This window comes from Poromitra crassiceps (assembly GCF_964638095.1).
Source record: "Poromitra crassiceps genome assembly, chromosome: 1".
NCBI lineage: Eukaryota > Metazoa > Chordata > Actinopteri > Beryciformes > Melamphaidae > Poromitra > Poromitra crassiceps.
In genome coordinates this window covers 35,786,132-35,799,815 of record NC_139623.1, presented here as the reverse complement: position 1 = coordinate 35,799,815, position 13,684 = coordinate 35,786,132, and the positions used below count along the sequence as shown (strand labels likewise).

The 13,684-nt window shown below is 42.0% G+C and overlaps 1 protein-coding gene across 4 annotated transcripts in view; it reads left to right on the top strand.

Moving 5' to 3' along the window:
- The first annotated feature begins 9,565 nt into the window (after window positions 1-9,565).
- tcf7 (transcription factor 7) overlaps window positions 9,566-13,684 on the top strand; it is a 139,926-nt gene continuing 135,807 nt past the window's right edge. For all 4 annotated transcript variants that reach the window (XM_083635471.1, XM_083635470.1, XM_083635473.1 and 1 more), the window contains exons 1-3: window positions 9,566-9,910; window positions 10,233-10,305; window positions 12,262-12,368. In XM_083635471.1, coding sequence (XP_083491597.1) covers window positions 9,725-9,910; window positions 10,233-10,305; window positions 12,262-12,368 — 366 coding nt within the window. In that variant the 5' untranslated portion in view covers window positions 9,566-9,724. The remainder of the gene's footprint in view (window positions 9,911-10,232; window positions 10,306-12,261; window positions 12,369-13,684) is intronic.

Genomic DNA, 13,684 nt, shown 5'->3' with positions numbered 1-13,684 from the left:
AGAGCTGTTCACTTGGATGTGGCTTAACCCCAATGAAAGGACATGATTTAATTACTCTGCTGCTTTAATGCGCCTGATGTTTATTTAGAAAACGCAGTATATAATCTTTTTTTGAACCAACCGTGATTCATCCTTTGTGCCATAAAAAAGAACATGTTAAAGAAAGCAAGTTTCCTCCACCAATGATTGAGCAATGGAAACAGACTCACTTGAAATATAATATTCTCACATAAAACAAGACCTTCACACATTGACAGCGAGGAGAAGTTCATCATGTACTTTGCATTGAACGGCCTCACTCATCTGCACTGATGCTTTTTCCTCCATTGCAGTAACCATGTTGGTGGCATAGTTTGAATACATTGAGTTTAGCCAGGAGCACAAGATGTTAATGGTTTAAATCTGGTTCATGACCTGTGTTACCTGTGTCCTCTCTCTCTCATCTTTCCGTTCTCTGTGTTGTCCATTGACTGTGTTGTCTAATACAGCAATTCAACCAGACAAAACACACACATGATTTTATGTTTTCCATTTGCAATAAACATTGATTTACAGGTGAGTGCTACTACTTTTCTTTTAACTTTTTTATAGGTAGTTCCCCTGGAATTCTATTGGTAGGTAACAGTTTGAAGATTATTTCCTGTTAGCTATTGTGGATTAGCAAACACTACAACAGGAAATAAGATAGGCTATGGCACATTAAGCATGTTTATGTTGTCAAGTTGAACAGCATTCTAGGCCCTAGACCGTAAAAGAGAGCATTATCAGTGCCTCCCCTAAACTCTAGGCCAGGCAGGGGTGGGCAACATTTTTTTCCTGAGGTCCATACTGACTTACATCAAGTAGCCTAAGCGAAGGGCCACACATTGGAGATTATACCTGCCAACACTCCTGATTTTCGCAAGAGCCTCCCTATTTTTAACCCTCTCTCCCGTTGTGATTGGTAATTTCTTGTTAATCTCCTGATATAATAGTGATACAAATCCAATGGCTGTAGCAGATGAGATTTATTAACATAATTCTGCCTTTTATTGAGTTTTTGGGAGTTGTTTTGTTTTTCTTTGAGTCCGGCCCTGGGGCCGCATTTTGCCGCAGGCCCCAGGCGCCAGGGCTGCTAAAAGTAATCTCATGTGTAAGAAATGACTGAACAGTCATTTCTTACACATGAGATTACTTTTAGCCTATAAAGATGATTGATTTGGACACTTATTCAGTGGGTATCTTGCATGTTGCGTTCAGGTGCACTGTAAAAAAAAAAAAAAAAGCAATTCCATCGCGGGCCACACAGGGGACACCCGCGGGCCGCCGTATTTTGCCCATGTGTGCTCTAGGGGGCGGCACGTAATGCTCTCTTTTTCAGGAACGACCTGTTCCTTCACACACATTCACACCTGGAAGCTGACCACTACAACCACAGTCTGATGTGCTGGCCACTGCAGCTCCACTGGAGCGGTTGTGTTTGGTTAAAGGACGGCTTTACCGTGGGGAATATGAATATATATTAAATCTCACGCCCCTAAGGTTTTCGAATCCGTTGAAATTTTTGAAATTGGTGCTTCCCTGCCTGACCTATCAACCATCTCTCACATATTTTTCGGGCCAGCCGACGTCATCTGGCCCGAGTCCGCCTTGCGGAAGTCGAGCGCCTATGAACTACAAGTGTTGTGAGCCATGGTCCCGCCTCTAGAGGTCCTCCACGCCCCTTCAGAGGTCTCGAAGAAAAGCAAAAGGCAGCCATCTTGTTCAACCGCCTAGCCTATGGTAGCTAGGTTAGCTTCCCATAGCTCCTTGCAAAGAGACCATTATCTCTGGAAGGGAAGCACGGACAGACACGGGACTGGCGGCATTGGAAAGCTCGTCAAATTTTACATCTAGTAGTAGGTGCGTTGAAGTAACGAAATCAACGCTGAGCAATGTACCCGATTTTACACATTTTTACATGAATTAGTCACAACATCAAACTCCTACAAAAATGCCTTAAAATGCATGAAAATTTTTTTATGAAGACATCTCCGGACATATATACTACCGTTTAAATTTGGTGCAATTTGGAGGCAATTTTTTTTTGGATGTTTTGTAATTTTTTCTTCTTCTACTAAATCTTTTTATGTCGAAGCCTTCTTCTTCTTCGACTTTTATGGCGGTTGGCAAGCATATATGTGCATTACCGCCACCTACTGGAGTTTGATATCAGCCAAATGCCTGAGGGGTGGGCCTGGAAACGAAGGCCACGCGAGCCCAGTGCATTGTGGGAAATGTAGTATTTCGGGTGCCCGCACCCGCCCCTCCCCTCCACCACCCCCCCCCCCTCACACAGAGTGCATTTCTGGTGATATCTCTGGCGGGAAACAACCAATTTCAAAAATTTCAACGGATTCGAAAACCTTAGGGGCGTGAGATTGAATATATATTCATATTCCCCACGGTAAAGCCGGCCTTTAAGGGCCTTGCTCAAGGGCACCTCAGTGGTGGTGATGAGGGAAGGGCAAGCACCATGAAGCGCTGCTTCTCACTTTCCCACCCAGATGTATCTGCTGGTCCCGGGGATTGAACCAACGACTTCCTGGTTACAAGCTTGCTTCTCTGACGTTTACCTATAGGCCATCACTGCCCAGCCCCACCCCACTTGACTTCATCCATTGAATCCTTGAATTTTCTTTTTATATTTATGTTTCAAATATTCGGTTATTCATTAAGTATTTTAAATGGTATCTATAATAACTATTAATAGGGACATGCACAAACTCTATATTTTTAACACTTTTTAGCATCCCAGTATATAGTGTCTTTATGCTCTGCTAGATTTTCATCAGCTTTAGATTAAATAAAAACATAAAGATCTGTGCATCTGTTTAGTGTTATGATCTCTAGCTTTTGTGATTTGTTTGTTGTTGAATATTGCCGATGGCCGGCATTGCTGGCCATCGGAATGATGCCATCTTTGCCTTCAAGATATCAACAACCACAATGCATCTGTGACTTTATTGTGTTATCCTTTGCAATCATTTGTAAAGTTGTGATGGATTTGTCCTGTTGCTTTTTTAATTGTTGTCAAATAAAACTAAACTAAACACATTATAACTGATACAATACAGCCTTATTTCCCTTGTTCAGAGATATGAATCATTTCTCTGTCTGTCCACGCACTTATTATGTTAAGAGTTTGCCTTATTGAGAAAAAACATCACATGGATGCAACTGGGACGTATCATCAGTGATGTACCCTGGGGTCATAGGATGTTTCGGGTACTGCAACATCATACACCCTCGCCCAGGTGACCCAGCCGGGGTTGATCAAGCCCCGACTTACGTCCCAGTAGCTACCCATGGTCAGGACTCTTAGGGAAAGACAGGGCCACTCAATCCGCTGCTCCGGAACTACTCTGCCGGGACCGGGAGGCTCTGGCACGTGGAGGGACTGGGCTCTGTGAGTTGCCCCCTGTCCGGGCTCCTCCTACGTCTCACCAGGTCCAGGACCTGTGCGTGGCACCAGACTCCCCCGCTCCCAACATTTCATTCCGATATGATGTTTCTTGGGCCATGGTGCTACTGCAGGCTCCACTTGCGGCTTGAATGGCCGTCCTAAAAGGCCTCTCGTGGATTTGTTGGGCTTCTTCCTCACGGAAGACACAGGCTGGGGCGCTAACCCATACTGCTCCCGGGTTCAGGAGGCTTAGCAATAATGCATCCTCCTCCTTGCTGTGTGGGCTTATCTTATTTTAAAATCTGCTGTTGTTTCCTTATTTGGCATTTCCTGCCACTAGATGACGTCTGAGATCACAACGCTCATTAGCATATGAGATAAGAGATGATGAGGAAGGATACACACAGAATGAGTGAGTCATGAAAACACTGGACAGATAAGATTGATGAGAAGAATCAAACCCCTTTACAGCGAGTGTGTGTGTGTGTGTGTGTGTGTGTGTGTGTGTGTGTGTGTGTGTGTGTGTGTGTGTGTGTGTGTGTGTGTGTGTGTGTGTGTGCGCGCGTGCGTGCGTGCTTGCGTGCGTGCGCGTGTGTGTGTGTGAGAGAGAGAGAAAGAGAGAGAGAGAGAGAGAGAGAGAGAGGCTCATACAGCCCACAACCCAAGATGAATACCTAGAGGGCAGGGAGAGGAAGGACCAGGGAAGGACAGATGAGGCCAATGTGGAAGAAGGAAAAACTGCAGTTACTTAAAATTTAAGTGTGTTTAATTTAAGTGTTAATGGCCACTTGAGGCTGGCTTCAAAAGGGAGTCAATCCCCATTCACGCCGCAACGCGTTCTCGCTCCGAACTCGTACTATAGCCCTGCTTTCACGCACCTTGTGCATTGGAGCTTGGAGGTAACGTGCCTCGCACGCTTCAGTACCGTGCGGTGCGGGCCCAAGTTTACAGCAGGAATACACATGTTTACAGCCTGGTTAAAAAAAAAAGTTTTTGGTCTCTATAGCTCTAATTTCACCTTTCACACTGTACGGACAAAAAGTCTATGTGAACACCATCAGCCCATGTGATGGATGTGTGATTGGACGTCCATCTCTATGTGAACACCATCAGCCCATGGACCTTATTCACAGCGCGGCCATTTTGGGATGACGAGTCTTATATCCAAAGATAATCAAGGAAGCGCAGCCGATGGTCTAATTTGTTAACTTACAATGCACCCTCACACCACTGAGCATCGAACCGATACATCTGGCGCTGTGGAGCAGTTGAACCCGAAATGACACAGTCGAAGAAGGCTGTGTTTGAGCTCACCACTGTCATTCTAACCTAGCTAGCGAAGGTGCTAACGCTAGCGTCAAAGTTAGCGCTACTAATGTTGTCAGAGGTGTCACCTCTGACACAATATTGTTATCCAAGATTTTGATGCCATGGTATTCCCAAATATTGCGTAGTTTCACATGTATCCACATGCCAGTGCCTAAGTTTAAGCTCAAACACAGCCTTCTTCGGTTGTGTCATTTCGGGTTCAACTGCTCCACAGTGCCAGATGTATCGGTTTGGTGCTCAGTGGAGTGAGGGTGTATTGTAAGTTAACAAATTAGACCATCGGCTGCGCTTCCTTGAATATCGTGGATATAAGACTCGATCCAGTTGCTGTAGCCCTTTTTTTTTTAAAATCCTGTACACATTCATCTGCCCATTTATCGATGTGATCAAACGAAATTGGTGTGACAGAACTCAAACTTTTGGTCTACTGCTCCCATGTTCAGACAGGGGTTTTGGATGAGAGTCTCGTTGCGTTCCCAACCAGCGGGTGACGTCATCCCAAGATGCCTGCGCTGTGAATAAGGTCCATGTGATGGATGTGTGATGGGACGTCCATCTCTTTACACAGTCTATGTGAACACCATCAGCCCATGTGATGGGTGTGTGATGGGACGTCCATCTCTTTACACAGTCTATGTGAACACCATCAGCCCATGTGATGGGTGTGTGATGGGACGTCCATCTCTTTACACAGTCTATGTGAACACCATCAGCCCATGTGATGGATGTGTGATGGGACGTCCATCTCTTTACACAGTCTATGTGAACACCATCAGCCCATGTGATGGGTGTGTGATGGGACGTCCATCTCTTTACACAGTCTATGTGAACACCATCAGCCCATGTGATGGATGTGTGATAGGAAAGTGCAATGAGCTGCGAGTGGAGAGCTCAGGAGGCAAGAGAGGCGCTGTCTCCCTGGAAAAACAGCTGTCTATATTTAATCAAGGCGAATAAACAAGGAGTTTAAACAACTCATTTATAATTTAGATTTGCATACATTAAAACCGCTAATTTTAATCTTTTTATTCATATGCATCGATGATATTGTATAAATATGCGGCTTTATGCAAATACTAGGCCCATTTTCTGTTTGTATTTAATTCTATTTCCCAGCTGTGGATCATCATTTTCATTCAAGGCAACCGACTCAGATTAAGTCAAATATTAAGTCACAGCATGGGAGTGTATAAATATTTCTCAATTAAAAACTCTGAAAGCCAGATATACTGTATCAGCATTAAAAATGCATTGGTGTGGGGAGGAAAACTAGACTGTGGGAAAATACAGGACGGCAAGTTACTAGTTTGATAAGACATCAGAAGTTCAAGTCTACATCTTTGAACTGTGTTTTCCCCCCTTCTTTCCCTCCTCCAATCAAATATGCAGAAGCTAGCGCACACTTTTTGCTGTGTTTGGGAGATTGCTACAAAATCTGGGGGATGTACGGAGCAGCCAAAAACATGCTGTGCCTCTTTTATTGATGAGCCTTCTGATGTTTTTCACAGACTGTCCTAGATTTGGCTGTTTCTGCCTCGGCTGCTGCTTCTGTGTCCATGCAAATGAGAAATTTCATTCCAGAATGAAAAAACTACCAATTGACCGATGTACAAAATGATTGCTGGCAGGGAAGTACAACTCACACATGGATTATAAGTGAGATGATTAAACTGACCCCCCCCCCCCACACACACACACAACACACACACACACAACACACACACACACACACACACACACACACACACACACACACACACACACACACACACACACACACACACACACACACACACACACACACACACACACACACACACATAGAATAGTAACATTTCAGATGATCAGCTACATGTTTGGAATAATGAGCAATTAAATCAGGTTATCCCCAAAAAACAGTCAATAAAATATCGTATTAAACCCAGGATCGGCTGCTCCTGATCCAGCTCTTTACAGAAGCTTTAAAAGACGGCATAGATAACCTAGTCTTAATTGGTGTGGGCAGGCTGTTCCACAGCACGGCTGCTGTGTAAAGGAAAGAACTCTGCCCTATACACCTTTTACACCTGACTGGAACAAAGTCGTGGTATCTACATAAGGAAGTGACACTATACATAAGTATAACCAGTATAGTATAACCACTATACATAAAAACACACATTAGGAAATGATTGTATCTTTATTTATATATGCACTTTGATTTAAAAGAATGTAACTCCATTTGTAACTTGTGTTACTTGAGAAAGTAACTGGTATAATATTACTGAAATCCCATTGGTAATAAGTTACATTACTGAGTTACTGCTAAAAGTAATATATTACATGTAATATATTACTTTTGTAACTTTGTAACTTTTGCACTGGTGGCCTGTGTCATAAAATAGATGCAGAAAAAAGTTGAGATGTCTTGACTCCGTAAACATAAGCACACAGATAGGTATTGGCTAAACAAAACGCTGCACATTGTCATCAGCTGTAGCGATGTTGTCATGCAAGTAAAAGTGCATTGTACAACCCCAGTTTTTCATATTATCAGCACAAATTGTGCAACTGCACCCATTGGTTTTACAGTCAAAACAAAAACACAACAGTGTCAAGGTGATCACCTGTCAATCAAAAAGTGTGGGCGGAGCTTGGATTTTCTGTTGGTGAAGTTCGAGTTTCTGTAGGTGGCGCTCTTTTCTCTGTCACAGCTCATGCTAAGTAACTGCCCACTCCAGTTATATGTGGCAGCCTGGCAGAACCAGGATGTTAATTCCTTACATGTAACAACAAATGTTTATGTATTGTATAATATTCAAGCGTGCCATTATTCCTATTCAATCTAGTAATAATGTAATAGTCTTAATTTGAGTATAGAAGGTGATTCCCATTCGTGTGTGTTTTTGTCTGTATGTTGTTTGTTGAGGACCGCAATGGAAACAAGCCAGTGCTTGAAATAGCCAGGCTTTATTGTGTTTTTATCCTCGGTGATTGTCTGTACCCTGTATCTTTGTTGACATTTCACCAAATAAATCAATCAATCAATCAAAACCATGGATGCCATAATGAGCCAAAGAAGATTGAAAATGGGTTTTGCAGGTATTTTGAGATTTTGTGTGATTTGGTTACTTTCCTCTCCATAGTACATCATGGTGAATAATTATTTTCCTAAACAAAAGGGAAAGTATTTCTTTTTATGGTTTTGGTGGAATGGTAAAAAAGTATAAACTTTTAGGCTATGTTGTGAATGTTTAACCCCATTTTACTTATTTTTACATTTTACTTTTAGACATAACATTAAAATACCATAACTTTTGATCTGAGAGCGCTATCTCAGTGATTCAAAAAGTTATATATAGGGGAGAGTCTCTATTTTATGGAATTATATAAAAAAAATTAAAATGTAAACATTTTCACGATGTGAAGGACAGTGCAGGCCATGACGCACGCATGCAGGCACAGATGCATGTGCACACACGTACATGTCACTTCCTGTGTGCCAGAAGATGTTGTCCTATTGTGTTTCCTGAAACAGAGACACATAATCATGATTAATAAGAGTGATTATAGTAATTATTTTTTATTTGCTCTGCTCATGGTAATGCACAGCTCCGAGAGAGAGAGAGAGAGAGAGAGAGAGAGAGTGAGAGTGAGAGAAGAAAAAAGGCATTCACAAAATCACAACTCACGACCGAAAAGAAGCAGGGAGATTTTTTTGTTGTATATACACACACACACACACACACACACACACACACACACACACACACACACACACACACACACACACACACACACACACACACACACACACACACACACACACACACACACACACACACACATTTTAATTTCTTTATTGGATTTTCGATTAGAGACATTAATCGTATCAAAACCCAATAGTAGCAAGAGTCAATGCAATACAATACAAGATCATGCTCACAATGTTATCTGTAGGCTATAGACATGGGCAGATCAAAAAAGAAACATGAGGCTATGGGTATAAGTGACAGCGTCTTTTCCAAATGAAATGACTGCCAATGATGGCAGACACAGAGCAGTACTTGGCCAACTGTTTTGCAGCACACACACACACACACACACACACACACACACACACACACACACACACACACACACACACACACACACACACACACACACACATACATGTATAATATATATATATATATATATATATATATATATATATATATATATATATATATATATATATATATATATATATATATATATATATATATATACAGTATATATATATATATATATATATAATATATGTGTGTGTGTGTGTGTGTGTGTGTGTGTGTGTGTGTGTGTGTGTGTGTGTGTGTATATATAACAAAAAAATCTAAAATAATAAAATAATAATATTTAATTATAAAATAATCAAAAAATAAATATATATATATATATATATATATATATATATATATATATATATATAAATCTCCACTTTGTGAGCCAGAAATTCAGTCAAAACAAGCTTCACGTTTGACTTTTGGGAAGTTTTGGTGGCAAAACCATAGACACATATCAGATGCAGGCAGGGGAAAGGGGGGGTAGGCGGGTGAATCGACGCCCTAAAAAGTGTGAACACGCCCCTGGAAGTCATGAATAGTAATGAGGGTAGAGCTCTGGGAGGTGATGTCTCTTTAAGAGCCCTGCGCTGCTGAAACAATCGTACAACCCCCCAACAAGTCATCGGACCTGTCAATCATCCGGTCGGCACCCTTTGATGTCCTCGCCTTGTCTTTGGGCTCAAATGAGCTGTTTGCTGCTAGTAGAGAAACATTAGTCCTCTACCAACCTGCTGGGGGGACAACACTCAACTTTTTTTGTACTTTGGAGGCGCCCCCCTCCCCAAACAAACTGAGGACATCTAACAGAAAACTTCACCCGAGATTCTACTTTTTATGTATTTATTTATACTGTTTGCGTTTGTTTGAACTTCACTGGGAGAGCGACATGCCTCAGCTGAGCAGCGGCGGTGGGGACGACCTGGGAGCAAATGATGAGATGATCGCGTTCAAAGACGAAGGGGAGCAAGAGGAGAAGATCCAAGCGGAGAACGCGTTCACGGAGAGAGACCTGGCCGACCTCAAGTCCTCTCTGGTCAACGAGTCGGAAATAAATCAAAGTCCGAACGCAGCGGTAGGTAGTACGAGCACGGTGTGTGTGTGTGTGTGTGTGTGTGTGATGAATGTGTGCGGAGAGAGTGGGTGCGTATGAGAGGAATCTTGTTTTATCCTATTCTACACTGTTGATAAGGGTTGAATGAAATAGAAAATGTTTACGAAAACAAGCGTTACAGCAATCATATTGATTTCATAGATGCCATAAAGTATCATACAATAAGGTTAATGTAAACTCACTCGAGCACCATATATGCACGCTTTACGCCACTTAGGTTTGCGTGTTTTGTGTTTATTTTGCGGATATTAACCCCCTGTTTGCTGCTGTCGGTCCCCCGCAGGCGGTCAGACGGGGACAGCACGGCGACCAGAGGGGCTTCCAGGCGGATAAACACCGGGAGCATCTTGACGGTGGTAAGAAGACAGAAACTCACTCAAACACGTCTCTCATCCGGTTACATCTCTCACAGAAAGCGCTGGAGCTGTTAGACATTCACAAAGTCTTTACTCTTTTGGTCATGCGTTTCAATCTCGACACGTGTTGCTTGAAAGCGGATTTCTTCCAAGAGTTGTTTCAGGTGCACACTGCCAAAAATGACCAATCTGAGCAAGGTAGCCTAATTAGGGTCACATGGAGTCTTAAATTCTGTGTTTCTTTAAAATTGTCATTGGGGTGAGATCATTTCACTTTTTCCTGTGCAAATCGGGTATTTTCTTGAAGCATGTGAAGTCAAGTTATTTGGGGTAGCCTAGTGTGGAGTCTTGCGTTTCTTTAGAAACTTGCATTGGAGTGACAATTTCACCTGTCTGTTACAATGCAAATAAACTCTGCAAATGAATCAGTGTTTTCTGGGTGAAGTTTTGATTCAAACTGTGTGGGAAACAAGCGTGATTATCTCACCCTATTAGAAAACAAGCTTTTCAGACTGAATACAGGACAGTGACACTTTTCTAGAGTTTCCCAGGGTGAGGTCACCCAGGGTGCTTGAAGGGGGTTTCAGGGGTTCCCAGCCACAAGAGCAATAGTTTCATTTCACTTTATTTCTCTTGCCAGAAGTAGCGGTAGTCAGAGAATGTATAAGGCCGGCTGTTTTAATCACAAGTTTCACAGGGCCCCACTGTTAACTCCCCACCTACAGTAAAAACACGTGTATAACTCTGTAGTACAAAGTCATATCTAAAAAGAAAGAAGAAAGAAAACTTCTTCGATGGCCTTCCTCAGATCAAAACGTATGTGGTTTGCGGTTTAAAGCAAGTCTATTTGGGGGTCTTTTACATGAAAAAGTGAACCTTACAGTATAGATAAAAAATAAACCGCTCTCAATCACAGTGATGTTATTTTGTCCTCTGTCACTCTGGTTGCATTGAAACTGTTGCTTTGGGACTCGTAGAAAGAATAGCAGCGACTTGGGACTAGACTTGAGCAGAAAAGTTCTGTGTGTGTGTGTGTGTGTGTGTGTGTGTTTTTCTGTGTCTATAACCTAGTTACCGTTGACCCAGTGAGAGGCCTGTGATGCTTAATATGGGTGGTGGTGAGTGACAAATTAGCACATAGCCATAGGCTACAGGAGATCACGCCTCTCGGGCCAGGTGACTCTTGTCACGCTTTTGTCTTAAGTGTGATAGTCTGCTCATATCAGGACACAATGTCTAGCAACTAGAACACTTGTAAATAGTTGACCTACTTTGTTTGTACTTTTTATTTGGGATCTCACAGGTTTTATTTAGTTTTTGTTCTTCAGTTTTAGCACCACTGTGGGAGTAAGTATTCGATTTTCCTGTGTATTTTGTGAATCCTCCAGAGGGTTCGCACAGCGTTTCATCCTTTAGCTGTTGTTCTTCTCTGTACTGGTCCAGGTCTCAAGCAACTTTCAGTTAAATCTAATTAAAAACTAATTTGCTGCTCATATTGGGCAGGTAGGCTCTGCTGGATATCTTCTTCACAGAAACTGTCTCAAGAGTTTTGTTGCAAAATGAGGGAAACGGTGACACCTACAAATAGGGCTGGGCGATATATCGTATAAATATTGTGATATGAGACTACCATCTGGGATTTTGCTTATCGTGTGCAATAACTTCAATGTTACTTCTTGTTATATCCACTTTACTGACTACTAATAATTATCATGACTAATTTTCTAAACTTTCTTGTGAATAAATGTTTTATGAAAGCACAAATAGTCTTCCACCAACTATCAATACCTTGTTGATATCAATGTATTCTAAAATATTGTCATATTTGATTTGGTCAATATTGCCTATACAAAATTAGCTCTGGTGTAAAAAAATAAATAAAGCTCCCAGTTGGATAATTGAAGTTATTATAATACCAATTCTTGTCTCTAATGTTTTTTTTCCTTCTGTCCCAAGTGTCGAAGCAGCAAGATGGAGGCATGTACAAGACGCCGACATACCCGGGCTACCCCTTCCTCATGCTGCCCGACCCCTACCTCCCCAACAGCTCCGTGTCGCCATCGGTAAGTCCACCTCCAAACACCGCTACACTCCCAACTGCCTTTCTCCTACTGCTTTGTTGTGGAAGTAGTGACGTGGATTCCATATCTGTCCCCTGTTTGAATCCTCCGTCTGCTTCCGCTGCAAACTGAGGCATTCAAACTATTATTTCTATTCTTTAGTCTTTAGTTTTAAACATCGCTGGTGCCATGCTGCTGGTTTGAGCTTCAGAAGGGGGAACATAGTTTTAAAGTGATTTTAAGTGAGTTATTTGAATAACGCCCAGTAGTGGTGGCAATGCTCGTGCTGTAGCAGGCCGCCACTGCTGCGTGAACACAGAGAAAACCCTGAAAACACACAGTCAGAGAAAACCCTGAAAACACAGTCAGACATGGAAACGCTGCTGGCCCTGCTGGCTGGTAGCTAATGCAACATTAATAGCCAGAATTTAAATGGGAGGTAAGAAACAGGGTATGGAGGCGACGGTCAAGTAAAATGGTTGTGGTATTTCATGTGTTTTTGGTCACAAGAATGCATGTTTCTCTTGGGTATTCCCCGTCTTTGTATTGTTTTTGTTTATTATTATTATTATTATTATTATTATTATTTTATTATTATTATTATTTTTTGAGTGTTGTCTTGCTGTTAGCGCTTAATTTTTTTCTCGTGAAGTCCACTTGTACACTTTCACTGCATTATTACCTTTGCATCACCCTTAAAAACAGACATAAAAAACAGATGCTCTTTGCTTTGACCTTATCTACACTACTTGGACATTTTACCCTTTTGCAAAAACAGCCTTTGTATCATTTTATACCGATTGGAGATAAAGATCTTATATTGTTCAATTGCAGCTTTTGAGTTAATTGGAGGAGGTGAGGCCAGAGATCCATGGTGATGACATGGTGTATGCCTTCTTTCCATGCAGAAAACACTTCCTTCTTCAGTTTGAGCTGCCCAGCAGAGCCAGAGTCACTTTATTTCAGAACGACACATGAACATGTGTGTGTCTGTAAATTGACACCGTGAAGTTCGGTGTTGTCACGACGACAAGAGAAGGCACGGGGCAACGTACGATCGCAGTCGCAGTGCTGCAAATCGAGTCACAAACTTGACATGTGTTTTCCGATTTGGCTTTGAAGCGTCCCATTTTAAACAGCGCTAAATCAAATCAAAGCGCCACAGATTCATGAGGGAAAGCAGGGGAAAGAGCTTGTTTTTGTTTACGCCTTTTTTACTGAAGTTGGAATAATGATTGATGTCGTCATTGCCGGGTGTTTTGCATAAAGTTTTCCATCTGTTCACGTCAGACATGAATGACAAGAGGTCTGTTGTGTTG